We start from the raw sequence: 24,393 nt of genomic DNA, 5'->3' as shown, positions 1-24,393 counted from the left end.
TGTGTTGGTCTAACAGACAAATCCCACACACAATAGATGGAGGATGGGTTTAAAACATGACACAAAGTTAAAAAATATTAATGCAATTAAGTACTCTGTGGATTTTTATGTTGAGGGCCAGATCAAATAAAAAATATATAAACATTTATTTTAATACACAATTATCTGTGGTATTTAAAAACTCGAAACTAAAATCTTAAAAAAAAAAAAACACTTCAGAACAGTAAATAAGCATAACTATGAAAGACAACAAGGTGCACTGAGAAAAATATAACAAATCTGACTTTTTTTTCCTCAGAATTCTGGGGGAAAAAAGAGAAAAGGTTCAAATTCTGACTTTAATCTAAAAATGTTTTTTTTTTTTTTAAGAATTGGATTAGGGCTATAGATTAAATAGAATCCTGTCCTTAATTTCTAACTTTAATGCAGATGGTGAACCCGGGAGCAACCAGTTTCAATGAGAGACGTGAGTTAAGCAGGAGAACTAACTTTCTGTAGGAACATATCGGTTAAGTGATTTTGTACATCGTCGAGGATCCTGAGATATAAAGTTTTTCTAGTGGAAAAAAGCTTTCTTTACAGTTCTATTTTTTTCCATATAGAAACTTTGAGCATTCAGAGGAGGGCAGTGCACTGCAACTGCGCCTTTTCGCTCCATCACAAAACAATACACAGGAAGTTGTGTTTGTCACTGGACCAATCAACTGTGAGGTTATTACAAGCTGTGGGTAGCAGGTCAAGTCTGTAGAAACAGCAGTCTTCTCTTTTATGACATAATCGTGTGTTAATCTACTAGAGTCGTTTTTGTTAAAATTAACTTTATAGAACCAACAATCTTCTAACATAACTGAGGTAAAGCAAGAGCACGGAAGCTAGAACAGCCGCTGTTAGCAAACGCTGCTTAGCTGAGTTAGCTTAGAGGACATGAAAACCCGGTAGCTTACAGGAGCAGTTATTTTAAAGAAGCGACTTTTAGGGTGTGAAGATATGTTAATCAGAAACTAAACGTATTTGTGCTGACATATAGTGTTAAATAAGCCTATCGGATTACGAGTCCGATGTCTTTATATATCGGATTTCCTCATTACGCTGCGTGAATTTAGGCTAGCAGGATAAGGTTAGCTTAGCTGCTACATAAACGACAACATCCAGCAAACTGGACAAAACATTGGATTTAGTGGGCTTTAAATCAGGCTCGGCGGGTTCGCTGACCCCTCAGAAGAAAATGAAGAAAAGGAAGGAACTGAATGCCTTGATCGGACTCGGAGACAGTAAGCGAAAGAAGACTAAGAAGGGCTCAGGGCACCGACTTCTTCGAACAGAACCACCGGGCTCGGAGTCAGAATCGAGCTCGGAGGATGATGACTTTAACAACTTGAACGGTGGAACTAACTTTGGAAAGTGAGTGATCTGCTGTTCTACACCAGTATATGAATATATGTGGATTAATTGTAGGTATGTTCTAACTTATGCTAAATTGCTGTTCAAATTGCAACTCAAATATTCAACATCCTTTCCCTAAAATACTTCCCGTACGTACTCCTTAGATAATTGTCTGACCAATTATTTACATATTTAAAAAAAAAAAAGAATATCCGACCAATTTCAGCCTTAAAGCTACTAATGCTCCACTAATCTGGAACAAACGTCCAGAAAACTGCAAAAAAAAAAAAAAAAGCCGAAACACAGATCCTTCAAATCAATGCTAAAGACCCACCTGTTCAGATTTTTCTTTTAATTCATAATAACTGAAACATTGATCAATATATTCGATGCATCTTTGCTTGATGTTTTTGAGGATGGCAGGACAAAATGCAATGTTTATTGTTGTTATATAATTGGTTGCTGTGTTATGTTTTTATGGCGTAAAACACTTTGAACGGCCTTATTGCTGAGTTGTGCTAAACAAATAAACGTGACTTGACTTAGATCGTCACCTTTGGCCCCTTAAATTGAATCCTGAATTTATTTATTGGGACAATACATTATTTATATTATTTCCACTCTAACACTGTTTTTGACCTGCCACATTAAACTTATTAACACGTTCAAGTAGCAATTCGTCTACACTGACAAGATTGGAAAGCAGAGTATTAATTACAAGGTCAATAGGCTCTGGTATCTGAAGGATCCCTACTGGTCATAGTTAATGGATGGATGGATGGATGCAAATACAGGGCAATTCTATTAAAAAAAAAATCTGCTAGATGCTTAAAAAAAACTAGTTTAAGGTTCACCTTCAGTTTGCAGTTGTAATGTGATGAAATCACAATTCAGTGGGAATTAATACATTTATAAAAACTGGCTTTCACAGCTTAAAGATCATTTCATTTTGAGCAAGCTTATTACTCACACACATGCAGCTTTCCAGGGGTCCAAATTATGAATAATAAGAGGCTGTGGAGTTTCAATGTCTAATGTTACATGTCCTTCCTTTTTACAGAAGAAGCTACTCACAGTGCTGCAACGTGTGCTACCCATTGTTTTTGTTCATCATACTAGCTGCCTGTGTCATGGCTTGTGCTGGACTCATATGGATGCAAATTGCACTGAAGGAAGATTTAGACTCACTGAAGGAAAAGCTGCATAGCAGTAAGTGTCACAAACCAGTCTGGCGATTAAACAACACAATGCCCTCAGGTCATGAAACCTGTTAGTATTCTTAAATCTAGTCGCAAGGTGTTTATTGCTCTTGGCACTGCTTAAAACACTTTCGGCACCTTTTTTGTTGCAGTGGAATCCAGCCAGAAGGTGTCATCGAGTGAAATGCCCAAAATAAGCGAGGATCTGAAAAACAAAGAGAAAAAACTTGAAGACATTGAAAACGGGGACAAGGGATTGAGTAAACTCTGGTCTAACCTCACAGAAATGAATCGCAAGGTCAGTCACGCCTGCTACAGAGCTTGTAATCTTTTGTAATATTACATGCATCTAAAGGAAAAGACAGCGAAAAACATTGAACCGAATTACTGTATGGCGATTGCGGTTTGTGTAGTTTTTCCTCGCTACAGTTTCCATAGGTTTTTCTAGGAAATAAATCTTTCAAATAGTGCTCTGTCTAATCAAGCTCTTTAGTACAGGTTTATGACATTTTGACATCTATATGTCAGATTTAGTAACATTTGCATGTAACTTTCTAATAGTTATTCAGTCAGATCAAACATACTTTCTGCACTTTTAGCTAAAATGTTTTTGCTTTAACCCGCACAGATCACATCTCTGGATTCAGCTGTTAACCATTTGAAAACCAATCTGAAATCCTCTCCTGGTTTAATTGGCCTTCCGACCACTGTTGAAGAGCTTCAGAAGGTAAAACCAACAGAAGCTGGAAATGTGCTAGTTTTATTCTGATTTCAGTCACTTCAAGCATTTTTCTCTGCTTCAGAGTGTCGCCACGATTGGCAGCACGCTCACAAGTGTACAGCATGACGTGGAAACAATGAAGGCTTCTCTTGAAAATCAGAAGAAAGACGATGAATCAAAGAAGACGATGGTAATTCTGAAATACTTTTGTTGTAGTTCCTGAATAGTCAGCTTAAGGTGGATTATTATGTGCAGCATGGAAGAAATAGTATCCAGTTCAAACCACCGTTTGAACACTAGGTTACACTTATTTAGGAGTTGGAGCATGTGTATGCCAAGCTGTAAACTTGCAGAAAAAATGGTTGCATATTATATGGCCATCTGTACCATCTGTTCTCATCTCCTGCTGATTGATCACTCCAAATCTAAAGCCTCTCTGCCCTCTGCTGATTAGATGCAAGAAAATGGATCTTCAGTCTTCTGTGTGGCATCACTGTCAGCCATTCTTGCATTAGTTTGGCGTGGGCTGCTTTAAAAGCAGATTAAGCTATTTAATCTGCTCATTTTGTTTCTTAGCACTTTGGACAAAGTAACAAAGAGAAGAAAAAAAAAAAATCAACTACCAGTTCCGCTTCTGAACAGGACATCTTTGTGTCATTACAGTTGCCATTACATCGTCCAATCATTAGATTCCTTTACTGTTTATTTCTTTTTGATCTATGTTGCACGTAAATTGTTTTCGCAAACATTGAAAGTTCCTATCTTTTATGACTATGACTGGTTTGCAGCCTCAAGCTGACTTCTTTCACATGAGTAAAGCTATGGACTTTTTTTTTTTTTTTAGTGATCCAAAGTACATATGCACTTCTCTTGTTCAGCTATTTGTATTTCCATCTGCAGGCTGCTAAAGATTCCTTCTGTCAATGGCACCAAAAACAACTTAACAGCACATTGAGATTTCTGTAGTACATTGGCGAGACAAAACTGTAGTTTAATCTCCCTCCCTGATTCGTAACTGTGGCATTTGTCTTGTTTAAAAACTGAAGCAAATCTACTACCGTACACCCGGGCTCATTGTGTTGATCTTCCGAATCGCGGCATGAATCCAAATGAGGAGCGCTAGTGATCGCCACCACAGCCAGATTAATATGTGTGTTAACCCACGCATGTAAGCAGCTTGGCAGTTCTTGTCAAGCCTATGTTAGAGGAGTCGTTGGGATAAGAGGGTCCTGTCAGTTCTTTGGATCTGTGCCTTGGCTTTGCATTCATAATACATTAAACAACTGCCAATCTGTTTTGAGGGCTTAGATGCTATGAACTAAAACTAGGTCAGATTTCTGAAAGAATGGAAAAATATTTTCTTCATTTCTTTACAAGAACAACACGATGAAAGGAGAAAGTCAACAAATAATTTGTAAGCGTGTATTTCTGATACCGCGACCTCAATAATTTTGTCTTATTACCTATAGTTTTGCGAGCTTCTGAGAAGTACATTTCATCCCTGTCAGGAGTGGAAGTTTTGGAATGAGGCCATAATAAAAATAAATGAATAACAAACAAAGATGACTGCAAAAAAAAAACAAACTGTAATATCCTGGTTGCATTAGCGTGCACACCCTTTAACCAAGACTCTGTTGAAGATATTTTTTTTATTCTATTTTTCCAGATGAATGACGCAGACGTCACACAGTAGCACTTACAGAAGTAATAATGGATGCTGCAGTCTGTGGTTCGATTTTAACGTTGAGCAACTGGAGCCAGTGGTATCGTCACTAGATAATAGCAAGACGAAGGAAGCTAAGAAATGGCTTCTTCTGGTGCAGAGTTATGACTCATGTCTCGTGTATAAACGTTGAATAAAATTCAACATGACCGGTGTGACTGCAGACGCTTTGAAAACTATCAAAAACGTCAGTTCAGCTATAGAAATGGCACAGGTTGGATTTTTTTTTTACCCCAAACTGTTCTTAACGTCATCCGCATACCTAAAACCTCAGGTTTCAATTGAGGGTATACTTGCATCCCAAGAGACTGTTTGGAGTTCGGATATTGTCGTATTGTAACTGTTATGATGCAAACACCAGACACGAATTACACAAAATGCTAAAGATCATAGAACGTAGGAATAATAGATGAGAGAGGGAAAATATGCACAAATCACAACTGATAACATTGGAATATTTATTCATTTTAAATTGCCTGCAAGATTTTCTAACATTGTGCAGCTCTTGTTGCGGCCAGCAAATCGTTAATTTAAGGGTGTGCGTATGTGCATTCAGGTTATTGCAGTATTACGGCTTTTATATATATTTTTTTATATATTTGTTTTTCATGTGAACTGTACATGGAATATGTCACAGCATTGCAAAAATAATTTGTTAATTTATCACCGTTTCACTTTTATGTATCACAAAAAATCTGACGTTTTAACGTAGCCACTCAATGTTGGGAAGTAAATATCTCCAGACACCTCTTCCCGTCTCCAGAGCTGTGCTCCGTTTTCGTTTGTGCAACTCTGAACTGCAGATATATTGACATCTTGCATACCTTTTGCAGGACATCACAGACCTAAAAAGAGCCATGGGTGAAGTCAATAAGACCGAGGAGCAGCACCATATGTGGACTGATGAGCAGATCCACATTCTTCTGTCTACTGTTGCAGACCTCCATCAAAGAGTGGCCTCATTAGAGAACGGGTCAAAGCACAGCGTGAGTCATACCCTAATTCTATGGTGGCTAAATTTATATATGCATGTATATGTTTTGTTTTTTTTTTCTTCTGAATTTAGGTTTTATCCAAACAGTAGCAGATGGCAGTTGATCTAATCATCAGAATAACTAAATGCTTTTCTACAGATACATTTTTCTTAGCCAATTGTTTTCCTTATTATTTTTGTTACTGTCATCACTCTGTATGGGGGGAAAGAAATTCTCAAAACTTCACAAACACTGTCTTAAGTCAACTTGAATAAAACTGGAAGTCAATTGCCACTGATCCCCTTGTTAAAAATTCATTTCCTTGACGGAGCCGAACGCGGAATGAATTTGGGTTAATGAACCCCTTAAAAGTTTAACCATTCAAAGAAACGAAAAAAGACAGTAACAGCCAAATACTGAACTTCTAGTTCCAACTCTTTGAGTCCACAGATTCCAAACACACAGTAATTTAATTGCCTTCTTCCTGCCATGCAGTTGCAGTATAATGACGCAGTAGCTTCACCGGCTGTTGGCAGTAAAGAGCCTGAAACTAAGACGGTGACAGAAACAACAACACTGAAAGAAACACCTCAGGATTTGGAAGGTATTGTGTAGAGAAGAAATAAACAAAAGCAATTTATCCTCATGGCTTTCTTTGCACTCTGTAGCTGTTTAACATAATCTTCCTATGACAGACATGTCCACACCACTGACACTGCCTCAGACCAGCAGACGTCCTCGTTTCTTGACTCCAAGGCGATCCAGGAGGAATGCTGGAACAAAATGTCCAGGGAGGGTGTTGCTGCCTGGTGTCGCTTCTCTGACAGGTACACAGCGTGGACAGCTCTCCTTTCATTAAAGACTTGTGTTACTTCTTTAACAGAGCTAAGTCGGGATGTGTCTTGCCTGTTTATTCACACGTGGAAAACGTTGTTTGTTGCCTTGCGTAAAGTTTTAGTAAGTAGCACCAACTTAATCATCCACGTGTTTATGTGTTTTCGGTTTTGGGAGAAAAATCATTAATAAAGCACAGTCAAAAGAAAACGTGATGATGTTTATTTAATTCAAGAGATCCCAATAATTTCTTGTCAGTTTGGCGTGAACATCGCTATTTGTTCAAATTGCAGAGCGTTCGAGTGCATATACGTGTTCGTATTACTGCAATAGTTGTTCCTTTTCTAAAACGCACTGAAACTCCATCGTTTTTATTTTTGCTTCTGAATTCTTTTCCAGACCTTGAAGGCGTCTACCAGAGAGCCGGAGTCGGACGCGACTCCCTCGGACTGACTCACCAAGACCTGAAGATGCTGTTCGGGTCGTCGACTCCCAGCGAACGTGCGCTGGGGTGCTTTGATGACGGAGACCGGAGGTACTCCCTCGTGGAGCTGAGAGCTGCTGTGGGTTTGTGAGCGCGGCGTCACTGAGAGCAGAGAACAGTGTTGAGCACCCAGCAGGGTCTGGGAGCGGGTCTGGGATTCCCAACCCCTTATCTGTAGTTGCTGCACCTTCTGTGAACTGAATATTTATCATTTTGATGGTGGTAAAAGTGGCACTGGTATGCCGTCCTCTCACACCTCTCCCCCAGGCCCACTCAAGTGTATTGTCGGCAAAAACAAATGATTTCTTAAATTTTAGCAGTTATCCAAACAGGCATCTGTTTGTAAAATCAGATCTTATTTTAACCAGTTCCGTTCCTGGAATCATGTTTATAGACCTTGAATAAGTCCCGTTTTCCACCGTAGGGCTTCAACTTGAAGTGTTTCTGTACCTAATTGTTTTTTTTGTTTTTTTTGTTGTCATTCTGTCTCGTCCTGGTGTAATGATTATTGTTTAAGGTATTTTAGGCTGCACCTACCAGCTATCTCAGATGTTCCCACGTGTGTACACAAACACCTGGTACAGCTCAGCTAAAGCTTGTTTGTAGGATGTGGAGAAGGACTTTTTTTATGAATGTTTACAAATGACTACTAGATATGGCTTTTTTGAGGTTTTTTTTGTGTTTTTTAGACCGTTTCCTAACTTATCTCAGACACAATCAAGTATACGAACAGTCAAAACTTTTGTATGCTCTTTTCTAAGCTAAAACTAAAGTTTGAAGTTCTTTCCTCCGCCTTTAGAGTTGTGATCACGTACTTAGTCAGTCTGTGCATTTATCTGTAGTTTTGTTGCATATTGTTTTTGTTTTTCTCATTTCTTGACGTTTCGCAGATTTGAAGGGCTACGAACTCTTTCCAAGAATTTTTAAGGGGTTATTTATGAGGCATATGTAGCAATAAGTGAAGTACTGCAGTGGAATGAAGGCAGACCGAGCTCACAATATGTAACGGGTAGTGTGAGAAACACTGACCATCACTATTTACTTGATACATTTTATTGCATTATAAAGGACCTAATTATGTGTGTATTCATAAAATGACCATATTCAGACTTGTTATATTGTCAGAGGGGTTGGGTTGTTTAAAATTTAATCACAGAGATACTCGATGAGGCTTTTTTTTTTGTCGATACTGATTTGTACTTAACTTCTGACCTATTGGTTCAATAAAATATGCTAAAGGTTAATTGACAGAATTAATAGTTTAAAATCCATCAGAGAATTGATTAATTGGGTCACAATAAAGATACATCTCAACAAATTAAAATGTCTTTGAAATTTTTATTTACTCCAGTAAATAAAGTCAAAATCCGATTCATTGCATATAGAGACAAATTGTTTGATAATTGTAGCTGACGGCAAAGGAAAACTCAAAATGTACTTTCTCAGATACTAATTTTGTGTTTCAAATAGGCTATAAGATAATAATATAAAAAAGGATTTTATACTACTGGCCAACCAAAAAAGCCCAGATACTGTCCAGTTTATGCACTCGATCTTGATTGGGTGTTTGTGTCTCCCAGACATACTTTCATCATTCTCTTGACAATAAATCTGGAAAGTTTACTTACTAAACATATTGAGATAAAATGGTCTTTAAATGAGGTTTTGGTACTTTGGACAGTGTGCCAAATTCTATTGGAACATTAAATCAACAGTTTTCCTTCCACTCACCTTTCTGTAAGATGCTTGCACAGAGCTCTCATTGAAGAGCCAGATTCTCTTGCTGTGGTATATTTCTATTCAAAATCCTTTTTCTTTGGTCTTTAAATATTTAAATTTTCTGAGAAGCTAATATTGTGGGTCTTCAGTAGCTGGAAGGAATCATCAAAATTACCAGAAATAAACACTTTTACTATTTTAAATCGTAGGAGTTTCATTTTTTCCGTTAAATTCCTTAAATAACCTTTTGATATTTCAGGTTTGATGCACTTTTATGCTAACATGTTCATAATCTTAGCTAAAGAAAATGCATCTGACTACACACTCAATTAATACCCCTTTAGACCAAAAATGTTGTGTTCTACATTTTTATGCTTTAAATTAAAAAGGTATTAGGGATCTAACTGCTCTGTAATTGATCTTATCAAAGTAATATTTACCATTTGATTATGGCATGTTTGTTAAATTCACCATGTTAACATGAGTACATATATAAATTAAATGTTTCTTTTCAGGATGAAGCTTTGTCGAGCTTTTGTGTCGCAGAGATTTTTGGGTCCACAATGCAACTGTAAATGAGATTTTACGAATGTTTTTGTTGTTTGAGCACCAATGAATAAAGACAGTTAAAGGCTTGAGTTTCTTGTGAGTTGTTTTAAGGATACATTCAGAAGCTTTGATTTTGTGTGGCATGTGTTTTACTGTAGTATTTATTTTTTGCATGACTGAAAATTAAATTTACAAAAGATCGCGACTTTTAGCAAGAATTATGTACAAGTTTCATGTCTGAGAGCAAATTTATCAACACTCTTAACAAAACCAGGTTTTACAAGAAGAGCTCTAGGCCAGAGCCCCTTTAGCCCTCCAGTCCCGGGACAAAAGTCCCAGCAGCCCCTCTTCATCTTCTTCTCCCTCCTCGTCCTCCTCATTGTCATTCTCAGTCTCCATTTCTTCAGCCTTTCTTGGCCCCGATTTACTTTTCAAAACATCCCGCTTGTCCCTCAGCAGTTCCACCCTTTTGTAACACTCGATCTGTTCATCGATCTCGTCGATCTGACGCTCAAGGCGTCCCTCTTCATCGTCCTCTGCCACGATGGCCTCAGACTTTGTGTTCACCTGTCGGATCTCCTTCTGAAACTCTTCCCACTCCTTGTCCATCTGATCTTTCGGGGCGTCGACGTTCCGCACTTTGGCGTCTCTGACCGGATCGTCGAAGAAGCCCTCGGGCAGCGCCTCGGCTGTGTTGTCTTTCTTTTCGGGAGTCTTCTCCGGGGCGTCTGCTTTGAGGATAGATCCTGAGTGGGAGATGGCGGGCGTGGGTGGGATGGAGCTGTCAAAGAAATCAGCTGGCAGCTCTTTCGCGGGCTGCGCTGGGACATCGGCTTCACCGGCGTCTTCGTCGTCGTCCTCGTCATAAACTCCTGCTAAGAGGCTCAGTCCTGCAGATTTCTGCGTGGAAGCAGTCGCCTTTTCGGAGGGCTTCTCAAAGTCTCCAGGCAAAACCGACTCAGACTGACCTGCTGGTTTGGCCTTTTTTCCAACAGCTTCCACGCTGTCCTGTGTTTTCCTTTTTACAGGGAGACTCTGCGATACAGCTGGCTGGCTCTTTCCTTCTTTCAACTCCGCAACCTTGTCTTTATGCTGCTTCCCCAGAACATGAGCTGGCCACAGAAGTTCAGACTTCACCTGCACAGAGCACAGGACACAGCTGAGGTGACCCAAACTGTTGTATTTGGCGAAGGGAGATTCCACGCGTTTCTTCTCCGTGTTCTGTCGTTGTTTCTCCCTCATCAACCGCCGGAGTTCTTCTTGATTTACTACTTTTTTCCCCTTCTTGGACGTTGCCATTCTTGGTAACGAAACGTGTTAGCTTAGCTAGCTACTTGCGCCACAAACAGAAATGTCGCGCTTCCTCTTGTTTTTGCTCTCACGGCTCATCTCTTCAGCGCCACCACCTGGAAGGGAGTGAAACTCAAGGATTCACCAACTGTGAAGCTGCACGGTTCTGTAATCGGGGTTAAATACACAGACTTGAAAAGTCAATAATTTTCTTTTATCATTTTTAAGCCCGATATATGGGGTAAAATTAGTCTAAGTTTCCATATTTTTTATTTTATTCTATTTCCCCAAGGAGATGAGAAATGCTCCCACTTCAATCCAATCAGACACATTTTTCCTCCGTTTATCAGACAAAAATAAACAACACTGTTTATTTTTGTCTGATTAGCTGGGGGCTGCATTCTGGAAGCATTTGTTTATTATCCTTTATGTGTTTCATTCCATTTGTTTCTGACTTTTGCTGTTTTACAGTGCATTGCAAAAGTGTTCAGACCAACACAAGGAGTGCTTCTTTGTGAAGTAGAAGTAAAAAAGGCACAAAGTTTTCTGAGTTTTTTTTTATGAATCTTAAAATTGTGACATGCATATGTATTCAGTCTTCTTTCTAATGTCACTAAATAAAATGCAGCGCATACTGTTCTCATGAGTCTCCTAATTACTCACTCTGCTTATTTGTAATTCAATTTAAATATAGGTGTTTACTGAAAACTTTTTAAAAATATATTTTACAGTGATGAAATAAAATCAGATAGAAAGATTTCACGAACCTCTTGTAGATAGAAATCTGAAATGTATTTAAGCCTACCGCATCAAAACATCTCCAAGGTTTGGGTTGTTTATGGCTCTTGTTTTTCTAACACATTTGCTATTCTTTAATTCACTTATCAGATGTCTATCAGCACTCTTGGTTTAACCATCCGTTTTTTGTTGTTATTGTTTTTTTTAAGGAAATATGAGGAGTATAGCATTGTAATTTAATTTATAGTCCAAGGGAATCAGTTCTCTTCGGTGAACTCAGCCAACTGATTTGGATCTCGAAACAGAGCCATAAATCTCACGGCTAGTTTACATTCAGACCCAGAGCAGTTTGAGCAAACCTAATTTCCATGATCTCGCGAGGTCTGCTCGCAGTGTCGCTAGCGAGAACGTTAGCTCAGTTGTCTTATTGTACCAACCTGTCCGCCCGACTTTTGCTGCAAAGACTGCACCGATTTTCTTTTAAATCGTACATTTAAAAGGTGGTAGAAGACACAACGATGTAGTCGTCTACAGGTTGTTTTAGCTTCTCTCTTTGTGTTCATTTTGTGCGTGTGTGTTCTGTTATGTTTAAGGTTAATTTCTGTATTCATCGCCGCACCCATCGTATTCATTTTTTATTTAGGGCTAGCAAGCTAACGGATGATTGAAGCTAATGTTGGGGTTCAGCCTGTCACCAAGTGCAACGATATTTAAATTATAAAAAAAAAAAAAAAAAAAGGAGTCCGCGATTGTTTTCTTTTATTGTATATAAGGACTTTTGTCATGTTCACTTTCATCTTCACCATTTTGTAGTAGCTATAGTAATCCAACTGACGCACGGTAGTCATCATGACAGGTGATAAGATACGCACCATGCGGAAGGATCATAATAAAGCAAATAAAAATGAAGCGATAATGGACACCTACGATGAGACCTCCAACGGGACGGTTCCTAATGGTAATAGTAACCTCTTCAAGTCTAACAAGGCTTTTCAGAAATCTGTCAAATCCTCGGCACTGCAACAGCAGCAGCAGCTCAATGCGAACAACATAAACGGCAACGCATCAGTTGTGAATGATGACAACAAAAACCCAATAATCCTGACGAGTGAGGAGCTGGAGTTTCCAGTTCATGAGTGTGTGTTCAAAGGGGATGTCCGTCGACTCTCCTCTCTCATCAGGACCCACAGCATCTCTCAAAAAGACGTGCATGGTAATCTTTTTATACTTGCCCCATATATTGTTTTTACTTAACTATTGTCCCAGACTGTATTGATGCATTTTATTAAATTAGAATGTAATCAAGTTCATTTATACCAGTTATTCCATTATAAAAGTAAAACTTATTTTATATAAATTAATTACGGAAAGGGGGATGTAGGTTTCTCAGCTGCTTTTCGTTATAATGTACAGATAATTTTGAAAACAAAAGTTCAGCTTCTCAAAACAAATATTAAGTAAAATAAATAAAATAGCAATTTAATGTGATTGATTTCACAGTTGGCAGCAGATAATCATTGACACATCTACAAGGTGTTCAGGCCACTAAACCTTCCACTTAACTTTCCATGAATATTCTCAAATACAGCACACTGAACATCCACCTTCTGGCTGCATAGTGTTCTTGGAAGCTTACACTGTGTATCGTAGATCTGTATTATAATTTTTACTTTTTGATTAGGATTACTGAAATAAATTCAAATTGCTATGACTGATGTTTCTATGTGTCTGTGCCTTGGACCTGTATTAATTTGTTTTTCTTTGTAGGGAACACACCTCTTCACCTTGCTGTAATGTTGGGCCACAAAGGTAAAGCAGAATATTTTTTGTTTGTTTGTTTTGTTTTTTTAGTTTTTATCTTGGATCATTTTTTTCAGAACACTTCTCAAGTACCATAAGTGTATGCCAGTAAATTAGGCGCAATCTGTTTTTATTGTGAAATGTAATCGAGAGTGCACCACACAACTTTGGAACCAGGATTTTAGCCAATATATTTTACATGTGATGCGTTCACACAGATGCATTAAAACAATAAATCCAGTCTTTTGCATCTAGAGCGGTTGTGCTAATAAAGGGAATTAGAAACGTGGATTCATTGAAGCTTTTTTATATTTTAAACCAGCTCCGTGGCATTGCACAGCAACTGGTTTCTGGCGAGTGGCTCTTTGCGAGAACACTTTCTCTAGTGTCTTATTAAAAGTATTTTAAGCACAGTATGACAGAATGTTTTAGCTGTTCAGGAATCAACCTTTTAAAACCAGTCTAGCCCATTCCAATTCTTGATGCAGCACAGCATAGTTTAATCACTATATCATCTGAAAAAGAAGCCAGCATATGGAGACACAGATATTTGTAAACTTAATTTACAACAGTGTTTGTTAGAATTTGGACAACAAGCAAGAACATGCTTCATGCCATCTGAAAGTCCTAATAGAGGAAAAAATGTCCCCACCATTCTGGTTAAATCTGTTCACTCGCTGCCTTTAGGAACATCCCCTACTCACTGAACATGAAGCGTTTTATTTTAACACCTCTGTTAATTTTTAATGAACAGCAGCTGTGCGCGCTCAGACAGAGAAGCGGTTCTGATGCACATCGCATAAGGGCTTGATGATTAGCGTAGAACATTTAGTGTTTTCTTAAAACGTGGATTAAATTTTCCCGTCGTTGCTCTTTCGTGTTGTACAAAATGTGCATCAAAATTTCAACACTGGGCGCGTTCCTTCGCTGTCAGGTGGGCAATGAGCTGGGCAGAAGTGATGAGAAAGCATACTGGGGACGGGTTTCCTCTTAAATGGAGGACGAAGCATTTTTACTGGCGGGAGGAGGTCAAAGTCGTCCCAGTTTATTAGGCTATTAACCGCTGTAGTAAATATAAAGTACCAGAGATCTTGTCCTGGCTAATACAACGACTAGATTTCATCATGTTCTACTAACTCCCTGACTTTTTTTTTTTTTTTTTTTTTTTTTTTTTTTTAGTTTTATGTCATTCAAACGGCTCTTCTGTTTATATTGGCCACATAGTTGAAGTGGCAGGATCTAGGCTTCTCTATATACTCTCGGGTTAGCTTGCGTTGTCCTTTGAATCTAAATTCTTTAGTCGTGCTTATGAAATGTTGGGCATGTCAGATTAACCGTGCACAGAATATGTTACACGTGTGTCTCTGTGTGTGTTTTGCCGTTCAGAGTGTGCTCTTCTCCTGCTGGCTCACAATGCCCCCGTTAAGATCAAGAACGCGCAGGGGTGGAGTCCGCTCGCAGAAGCCATCAGCTACGGCGATCGGCAGATGAGTAAGTTCCAACAACGCAGCTGTGAGGGGTTTGTGATGAGACTTTGTGCTGTTTTCAATTCCATGTCTGCAAACAAACCCTCTGTTTAGACACTTGGGATCAGATCTGCGTATCCGATTGTTGATGGCCCTCGCTTGTTATTTAGTCTACCAACTGGGGCGGTGTTCTGTTTCGGTGCTTTGGCAAGCAGCGTCGCAATGTGTCATCTTGTTTACGCTGAACTGTGGAAAAGAAGGATGGTATCTGGTTACATTCCAGCTGCTTAAAAACTTCCTATTAATTTCATTCACATTCATATTTGAGGTTGGATTCCCTGAGATTTCGTGCACAAAAAGTCACTTCAGTGCTAGATTCCTCATTTATGGATGCAGCACAGCTTCTGTGGTTGTTTTTATTTATTTATTTATTTTTGTCGGTGCAGTTTCATGAATTAAAACTAAATATTTAATCCTGGCACCGCTATGATGTCGGCGCCAAAAGCTAAAAGGTCCTGGAGTTTCTCGGAGCACTCGTCATCCAGATTGGATGGGAAGCAGTTCGTGCTCCGACTGATGATACGAGGCAGCCCTGAGCTTTTGGACTAATCGCTTCTTCGCTCAGTGATGCTGCTGTTTTTACGTTTAATGTCTGGTGAAAAATTGGGGGCCGGGGGTACTAATTAATCTTTTTTTTTTTTAAATCTCACATAAAAAAAAAAAAAAAAGAAGTAACTGACCTGAATCGTTAATTATCACTTTTTGCTACAGTCTTGTGTCGCTGCATTAAGTATTTCCTTTTTGGCCGAATGGATGAAACGACTGATTTACTGGCAGCATCCGCTTTCACAGCTTGTGTTGGAGACATTTAAGGCTGGATATTTTTCCACAAATGACCCCAAACTTTTATTAGTATGCATCTCGGCTACTATCGCCCGTCGCGGCAAGCTGGCTGACGACAGAAGGACCTGGGACCAGGAGCTTTGCTTTCAGAAGGTCACGTCTCTCGTGAGGGGGCAGCATTGAGGGTTGGCGAGTGCAAGGGCGTGGAAAGCCAGAGAATAACGGCCCCGTCGTTAGGTTTTTGCAAAGCAGCTGCTATTATTTAGTTTGAGCAGGAAACGTGGCGGCGTTTCCTTTAAATTAATTGTGTGTCGAAGTTTAAACTGCAGACTCGTCCTCTGTCCTCCGTTTCAGCAGCTAGCTGCCCGGCTGCCAGAACGTGCAGCAGAAAGCTGCGTGCGCCGCGTCAGCATTGCGTCTCTTGATCGCGCCCACTCCCGGTCCGGTATTCCCCTCTGCATGAGTCAACCAGGATACACTGATATGTGCTGACTTGCTCTGTGCGGTCCGCTATCATTAAAAGGGTCGCTGGTCAGTTTCTGAAAGGGGCACATTTCATGAGCCAGTGAGTTCTAGCTGCTGATTCAGTCGGCGCTGATGGTACCGGGGACAGCGCTGCGTTCCACTTCAACCAGTGTAATTTGTGGCATCTTTGTTACAGAACCTTATCCGGTACGAGTCGATGCAAAGTCTTCTAGAAATGTTGGAAAGGCGTAGCAAAAAGCTGATTTTTTTTTTTTTGGGGGGGTGGGGGGGTTTCAAGAAACAATATTAACAAGAAGGCCTTATGAAAAATATTTGTAACTAAATTAAGTATCTACCATTGACATGTCTCACTGTCTGTAAAACTGTGTTGTTAGAACTGCAGGATGGTGTTTGTTTCTTCTTTCTCTAAGAGAGAGACTTTTTTTTTTTCCCACAAATGCATTAAAAATATATAACTTTAAGAAATGTGAAGGACATATGATGTCAAAACATATAGAATATCATAAAAAAGCTCAAACTGAGTTAAAGCAGCACTCTAAAGTTTTGTTTTGGGCACAAAACAAGACATCTCGCAATGAAACCTAAATATGTTTGTTCTGTGTGCGTGTGCATGTGCTGTACTTTAATCTTTTCTCCTTTTCAGACCAGAAGGCATGTTTAATCATCTATCTTTAGATTTACTGACCTCTCTGTAAAAATCTGGAGTCGGGCAGTAACGTCAGCCGTCCATGGCGGACCTGAGAAGTCAGCTGCTTTCGTTTAGTTTTGTAGCAGCGTATGCTGCTAAATTTCGCCTGTTTTGTTTCTGTTTCTCCAGTTACGGCGATACTGAGGAAGTTAAAGCAGCAGTCGAGAGAGAATGTGGAGGAAAAGAGGCCGAAATTACTGAAAGCTCTCAGGGAGGTGAGAATCTCAGCTGGTTTGAAAAACGGATTTGTTGCTGAATGAATGTGGATAAAAAAACAAAACATAAAAGAAATGTGCGAAGTGTGCACTGGCTTAATCCACCAACAACATCTGGAATCACTGATGTTGCGACGGCACAATGTTTTCAGCTTGTGTAAATAATTAAAGTCGGTCCTGCAAATAGCCGCAAACAGTCTTCTCCTTTTATCAGATGGATCCTTGAGTCCGTTTGTGTTTTTCTTCCGCAGCTCGGTGACTTTTACCTCGAGGTTCACTGGGACTTTCAGAGCTGGGGTGAGACCTTTTGTTTTACGAATAAAACGTTGCAAATAATGAATTTTCTTAAACAAGACATAAGAAGGCAGCATTCTTAACATTGTCTGCAGTGCTGTGCATTTTAAAGCAGATATATTCTTTCTTCTTTTTGCAGCAGCTATTGGTAGTTGTTTCTTTGTAACAGATTAGTGTATTTAAATCGGTTTGTGTCTCTTTTAGTGCCGTTGCTGTCCAGGATGCTGCCATCTGATGCTTGCAAAATCTACAAGCAGGGTATTAATATCAGGTAAAGCATCAAAAAAAAAAAGTTCCTGTACCAGTAAAAAAAAAAAGAAAGTAGGATGAGTGTTAAATGCAGCAAATATTTGCTATTCAGGCCAAGAACTTCTTTTAGAGCTAGAAAGTAGGCCGAAACAATTTTCTCTCCCTCCTAATTCTCTGCCCTCCATCCTGATTTAGACTTGACACTACGCTCATCGACTTCAACGACATGAAGTGTCAACGCGGAGATCTGAGCTTCATTTTTAACGGTGACGCCTCTCCTTCCCAGTCCTTTGTGGTTCTGGACAACGAAGCCAAAGTGTACCAAAGAATACACCACGAGGTGAGCGGGTGCGACTGTCGCCAGGGATCAGTGTCGGGGAGGGATTTTCGGTCTTTTAACATGACACGCGACACTCGCTGTCCTCCCAGGAATCGGAGATGGAGACCGAAGAGGAAGTGGACATTCTGATGAGCAGCGACGTCTACTCCGCAACCCTGTCGACAAAGTCAATAACTTTCTCTCGGAGTCAGATCGGCTGGCTCTTCAGAGAGGATAAAACGGTAAGGCCTGCAGCAGAGCCAACTGTGGAACAAGGTCACGACTTCATCCAAAAGCAGCGATTTAACACGAGAACCACAACAGACATGACATTTCAAATTCTTTTTATGTATTTAGGTTGGTAAAGTAAAGAGTTGGCGGCCCCAAAACGTATTCTGGTGGATAAATATTTAAAAATATTAATATTTAAAAAGCAAAAATAAATAAATAAATAAAAAATCAAGATAAAACAAATTTACCATCATACTTAATGCTCATGAATCTAGGTCACTTTTAGCTTCATTTAGATATTCTAATGAATAATTTACAGCATTGACAACAGTGTTTGATCCATTAAAGGAAAAATATTCCTTAATAAAATATCCTGTTGTAGCACTTAGTAAGTAATAACATGTCTGAAGCATCTGTGTGACATTCCACTTAGCTTATTGCCACTTAATGTATATTTGGTAACTGTGTTTTTTTTAATTTTTTATTAATACCCACAAAACATTTATTTTCATAAGTCTCTTGCCCAACATAGTGATAGAAATGCAGCTGCACATATCAGTAATCCAGGTCTGTTCAAGATAAACTAATGCACCTTACAGATCCATTACACGCAAAGAACATTATGCGTCTTTCAGTTCAAAGTAGAAATATTACAAAGACCACAATAAGAAGCATTTTTCATTAAGAAATGCCATCATAGTGAAAAATAGATTCACGTGACGTGCAGTATTGGGGATGAATATTTGGTTAGGGCTGCTTTTGCTTGAATTGGGGCGTCAACGCATCGTGGCGTGGAGACGGTCAGCAGAGGCTCTAACTAAAGTCCAGGTTGCTTATTTCATCTGGTCTGGTGTCACTCAGTTCACTATCCAGTCCGTCCCAGAACACAGCAGTGACCACTGCCTCGTTAGCAGAAACCTCATTGGACATCTGTCAGAATCCTAATATACATTTTCTTTATTAAAATCCCAATTTTGTAATAATTTAAGTTTTCCAGAAGCTAAATTTGAGGTTTTCCTTTGCACTAAGCTGCAAGTGCTTAATAATAATAATAACAATATTAGCTTATTAAGATGCATAGATCGTCCTTCTGAGGTTTGTTTGCCAGTTGAAGTTTGGAGTCGCTGCCATTTTGAACCTCTTCAGCACGACGGCTTATGAAGGTGTTTAACGGTCTGCGCTCGCGCTCTCTGTTTAGGAGAGGGTTGGAAACTTCCTGGCCGACTTCTACGCCGTCAACGGTCTGGTGCTGGAGTCGAGGAAACGGCGGGAGCATTTAAGCGAAGAAGACATCATGAGGAACAAAGCCATCATGGAGAGTCTGAGCAAGGGAGGCAGCATCAGCGAGCAGAATTTTGAGGCAAGTATCCTCACACCCCCTTAATTTCAGTGCTCTGTTTATTCACCAGCAGTTAATAGTTGTATCACTGTGGAGCCGCGATTATTCCCCTGACTGATGTTTTCCTGTCTGCAGCCTGCGAGGAGGCAGTCACTCACAGCGCCGGCCCCCAACACCATTTCTTGGGAAGAGTACATAACGGCAGAGCATGGAAAGTACGTTTCTACGGTTTCATCAGTCTTTGCTGTAATTCGCCTGATTATTCAGGGCAGCGACAAGCGAGTCTGTGCAAGTGCTGAGTCCGTAATGCATCTTCATCTGCTGTGTCTCGGCTCACCTTCAGGCCGCCTCACCTCGGCCGAGAGCTCGTGTGCAAGGAAAGCAAGAAGAACTTCAAAGCTACTGTAGCCATGAGCCAGGATTTTCCTCTAGGCATCGAGTCGTAAGTACATCCCATCCTCCTCAGATCTCTCCGCAGAGCTTTCCAGCGCTGCTTGATCCACGGAATACTCCTGGGGTTTTCAGAAAAGCGTTGAGTAAAGATAAAATAATTCAGATAATAAGGCCCAGAACATGAAAGGTTTCACTTGTTAAGCCCTGATCAAAAACTCCACAGAAGCAACAAGAGAAAAACATTAATGAACAGAAGACAAATTAACTTTTTTTTTTTTTTTTTAATAAAACATAACTAACAATGACTCCTTCTGTTTCTACCTCACTTTATCTGTAAGCAGTTGAGCGGTTACCTATAACGTCCAACTTTTGAAGTTAATTTTCCAGTTAACTATTATAGTAAATAAAATTAACTTTTGAAAAACTAGACTTCCTAGAACTTCCCTAGATCCTAAAATGTCTGTTAAAACACAGAGAGAGATTGATCATTCAATTACCTCCAGTTAGCGTTGACGTTTGTCTTTCAGAGGAACTGCACTAACACCACGTACGTTGCTGTGCTTTTATTTGGTGTAAAACTCTAAAAGTTAAAATATGTGGTTTCCTTAAACCACAAATTTGTTTCATTTTCAACAAAAACAGCGTCCTCGTCGACTTGTAGTCTGTAAGTCGGTCGTGGAGAACAAGTAAAGTAGATTTGTGAAAAGCACAGTTTAAAAGATGCATGCGTGTTAAAATGAGTAAATGATGATGTAAGATTGAAGCAGGCGGTGTTGCGTAAGGAAATTGCTTTATCTCCTCTGCTGAGCGAACCTTAATGGGGACAACATTAAAACCTCATTCTTTATCACGGTTAATGGCTTTTTAATGTCATTTTTCCTCTTCACATTTTCTGCTTTGTTTTGTTGAAAATATATTTACTACTTTTATAATGTTCAGTTTAATGGGAAAAAATCACCAGTGCTGCGGTTGGGGAAAAATGGCTTTTTCTTATAGCAGATGATATTATCTGAAGTCTCAGTGCTCGAGGTTCTTTGTAAGTTTTCCTTCTCCAGCTTAACTGTACCACATAAAAGTATTCCCATTATTCAGGCCATTTATTTATTTTTTCTTTACATTTTGTCACACTACAGTCACAAACTTTAATTTTACGATGGCACAAGAGAAATTAGTACATTATTGCGAAGTCACTAATGTGCAAGTTAAGTTTTTTTTTTTTTTTTTTTTTTTTTTTTTCCATTTCAGAGCTTTAATATGATTTGATAATTAAGATACACTGATTAGAATTTTCAAGGAATAGATTTTAACCGATTCAAATTCCTCTTTGTTTTCTAGCTTTCCTGCAGTGAGCGAATATAAATCATTTATAGTAAAGAGTGCTTCACACGGCAGTTGTTGGTTGAACTTGTATTACAAAACTAAGTGGAAGTAATTGGTAATTGACTATTTATTTATTTTTATGCCAGCAAATGGCAGCAAATGTGCCGTGATTATCAGTCACCGTCTGGCATAAATGCAGAATGTTTTAAGACAGATTTTGCTTTTGCTCCAGATGCACACACTTAAATATCCCTAAGTTTTGTAGCGCTTCCTAATCTTTTCTTTTTTTTTTTTTTAAAAAGGGTGACCATTCTTTGAAAGTTCAGTTCTGTATAAATGTAAAAGTTGACCGTACAAGATTTTCTCTGCGTTCTCCATCCCTGAAAGCTAACCACAAAAAATGGCTGTCATCTCTTTGCTGCTATTGTTGCGTTTCGCACTCCTACTTTAATTAGCTGACCGATTAAATGCCTATCCCGCTTCTTTCCGGTGCATTCTCGGTTAAATTTTACTGTCTTGTTTTGAAATTTCTGAATAACGCTGCTTAGAACTATCTTTTCCTCCATATTATTTTTCAACTTTTTTTTTTTTCAATCTCCTTCATGTTCATTTATGGTCTGTGCATTTAAAAAAAAAACAAACAAAAAAAAAAACAAGTGCTGATTCCTTTTGTTCTGCCTCCAGGTTACTAAACGTGTTGGAAGTCATTGCTCCATTCAAGCACTTCAACAAACTCCGAGAGTTTGTTCAGATGAAACTTCCTCCGGGGTTTCCAGTCAAACTCGGTATGTGTCGACCTACCTCTGCACCGGCTGCGAGTGGGCGAGCTTCAGGGGGAATGATCACAGAAAAAAAACATGTTTTTTTTTGTTTGTTTGTTTTTTTTATCGTTTTTCTTCCTCTTGTCTCACAGACATCCCCGTCTTCCCGACGATCACAGCGACTGTCACCTTTCAGGAGTTCCGCTACGACGAGTTTGACGAGTCTATTTTCTTCATCCCCGCCGAATACAAGGAAGATCCAAGCCGCTTTCCGGACCTCTGACCTGTCAACGCGTCCAGCTTGGGAGAGTGAGAGCAGAACAGAGAACGCTGGTCTGACTCTGAATCCATATTAACTATTTATTACTATTATTTAAAAAAAAAAAAAAGAAAAACAAAGGGAAGAAAATGGGAGGGCTGCTCTTATTGATCATTTAATCCAAGAGGATTTGACGGAGCGCCGTGTCAGCTATAGATGAATATCTGCAAATGTTTTTTTTTTTTGTGTGAAATGATTGATGGCTTTCGTTGTACTTGCTGTTTATACACAGAGCAGGTGAAGCTGCTGCTCTGTGCTGCTGTGCGCCATTTCTAAAGCTGTCAAGTCATTCATATTTCAGTATACTCGAAGCTGCACTCACCTTCAGAAAAATGTATATAACTCTTCTCATTTTTGTTCACGACATTTAAAAGAAGAAAAAAAAAACCCACAAATACAGAGCTATCCTTAAACTGAGCTTACTGGTCATTTATATATAGCATATTATATATCTATAAACTCAATGGAGTAACACTGTGTAGCAATACATTTCCAGTACTTAAGAATGTTTTTACCCACCTGAGACAAGGTTTAGTATATATATAATATATAAACCTCAAACAGTTTGATATCAAAGCCTTTTCCCTGTGCAGGACACGGCCTCCTGCGTTTTCAGGTCTGCTCATGTTACCTCTCAGCCGTCTCTGTGTTTTGTTGTGATAGTATGAACCCCTCCCGTGCTCCGTACGAGTGAATACGTCTACTCTGTTCCGTGTATGTTTGTGTGTGGGAGAACCCAGATTGGGGTATCAGGTAAACAGTTTGTAGTCTTAATACTGCACTGATATTTAAAGGCATGCTATGGCTGTTGGCCGCCAGGATCAAATGCATCCTGATGCTACGTTATCTAAGAGTTTGTTACTGTATAGTATTTGCAAACACGCGGACATTTAGATTGGGGAGGTGAAAAGTTAACACTAACACTTTCGAACAACTTCTAGCGATACACATGTGATCCCTTTGATAGTCTGCAAATAATGTTTCTTTTTTCTTTTTTTTTTTTTCCTTACAAATATACATGTATATGAATTTAAGGAGTGGAAAATAAGCTGTGAAAAATCAAACTGGATGTCAGTATTCAGACAGGAAATGATGTGATCCATCAAGTTGTTGCTGGCTTCAGCTATTCTGTACCGCAACCATACCTACTTCACGTCCCTTTAAATAAAGCACCAGCATCATGTTTCAACTGCACTTGTGCAAATGCCATTACTCCTCCTTGATGCAGGTGGTGAAATGCAGATCTGCGAAGGAATCGGTTTTGAAGTCTGAAGTTGTCAAGGAGAGTGATTAACATCCAGCATCTCCTCAAACTTGCACTGAAGACCTTCAAGAACTAAATGGCAACGCCAGATAAAGTGCTTAAAATGTTTCCCCTTCACTTTCAAATCATAAGCTGTAGGCAAAAACTACATTTTTTTTATTTTTTAAATAGTTTCTTTCTACTCAAGTACAAGAGGCTCTGGTTCAGCTAGTGGTTAAACAGTTAATTTCATACAAAATAAATAATTTCAACCAAGAGGCATCTCTGATGTATCTTATGTGAAAGTTAGATTAAAGTAAGTGTCATTGAAACTATCAGTGTGCTGTTTGGGTCAAAGGTCGCATGTGTAATTGAAGAGTTACGCAGCAGTTTTTAACCCTTGAGCAAAGCCATTGTTATGAAGTGACTAAGGCTCAAGAACCCAATAAAACTTTGCTCTGAAAATGGAGAGTGCACTTTTAACTACTGAACTGGAAGCATTCCACCATATTACATTGTACAGATAAGCAGTAATCAGCTTAGTCAAAAAGTAACATTTTTCTATTTGAAATCGTTTTACCTGCATTGGTTAATGCATTCCAGTGATTTTTATATTTTCAACATAGAAAACACTTTTGGATTAAATATCACTACACTCTTGCTATGCCATGTTTGATTCTGATGCATTACTGTAGCAATACATCCACTAATAAGCACTATATCATATTTTGACTGTTTTTGACTAGTACTTTGAAAATCAGTTCCCTGAAGGATGGGATATGTTGAAACATTGAAATCATCCAAACAGGGCTT

The 24,393-nt window shown here is 39.1% G+C and overlaps 3 protein-coding genes across 3 annotated transcripts; 2 read left to right on the top strand and 1 right to left on the bottom strand.

Moving 5' to 3' along the window:
* The first annotated feature begins 302 nt into the window (after positions 1 to 302).
* Positions 303 to 9,675, top strand: efcab14 (EF-hand calcium binding domain 14). Its single transcript, XM_015008749.2, has 9 exons — positions 303 to 1,401; positions 2,444 to 2,592; positions 2,735 to 2,880; positions 3,211 to 3,309; positions 3,386 to 3,493; positions 5,860 to 6,012; positions 6,496 to 6,604; positions 6,696 to 6,827; positions 7,234 to 9,675. The coding sequence occupies exons 1-9, from the start codon at positions 1,226 to 1,228 to the stop codon at positions 7,407 to 7,409; spliced, it is 1,248 nt and encodes a 415-aa protein (XP_014864235.1). The 5' UTR covers positions 303 to 1,225; the 3' UTR covers positions 7,410 to 9,675.
* Positions 9,676 to 9,712: 37 nt separating this feature from the next.
* Positions 9,713 to 11,022, bottom strand: znf830 (zinc finger protein 830). Its single transcript, XM_015008763.2, has one exon. The coding sequence runs from the start codon at positions 10,883 to 10,885 to the stop codon at positions 9,878 to 9,880; it is 1,008 nt and encodes a 335-aa protein (XP_014864249.2). The 5' UTR covers positions 10,886 to 11,022; the 3' UTR covers positions 9,713 to 9,877.
* Positions 11,023 to 11,971: 949 nt separating this feature from the next.
* Positions 11,972 to 23,526, top strand: LOC106930886 (ankyrin repeat domain-containing protein 13C-like). Its single transcript, XM_015008713.2, has 13 exons — positions 11,972 to 12,827; positions 13,382 to 13,423; positions 14,801 to 14,905; positions 17,027 to 17,112; positions 17,364 to 17,409; positions 17,611 to 17,677; positions 17,851 to 17,995; positions 18,085 to 18,216; positions 19,404 to 19,565; positions 19,680 to 19,759; positions 19,888 to 19,986; positions 21,942 to 22,042; positions 22,171 to 23,526. Exons 1-13 carry the CDS (start codon positions 12,464 to 12,466, stop codon positions 22,299 to 22,301), a joined length of 1,560 nt encoding a protein of 519 aa, XP_014864199.1. The 5' UTR covers positions 11,972 to 12,463; the 3' UTR covers positions 22,302 to 23,526.
* Positions 23,527 to 24,393: the final 867 nt, after the last annotated feature.

Source organism: Poecilia mexicana, unplaced genomic scaffold, assembly GCF_051168715.1.
Source record: "Poecilia mexicana isolate PSO_F unplaced genomic scaffold, ASM5116871v1 scaffold_17, whole genome shotgun sequence".
Taxonomy (NCBI): domain Eukaryota; kingdom Metazoa; phylum Chordata; class Actinopteri; order Cyprinodontiformes; family Poeciliidae; genus Poecilia; species Poecilia mexicana.
Note: the sequence above shows the minus strand (reverse complement) of the source record. Positions and strands in the feature narration are given on the sequence as shown.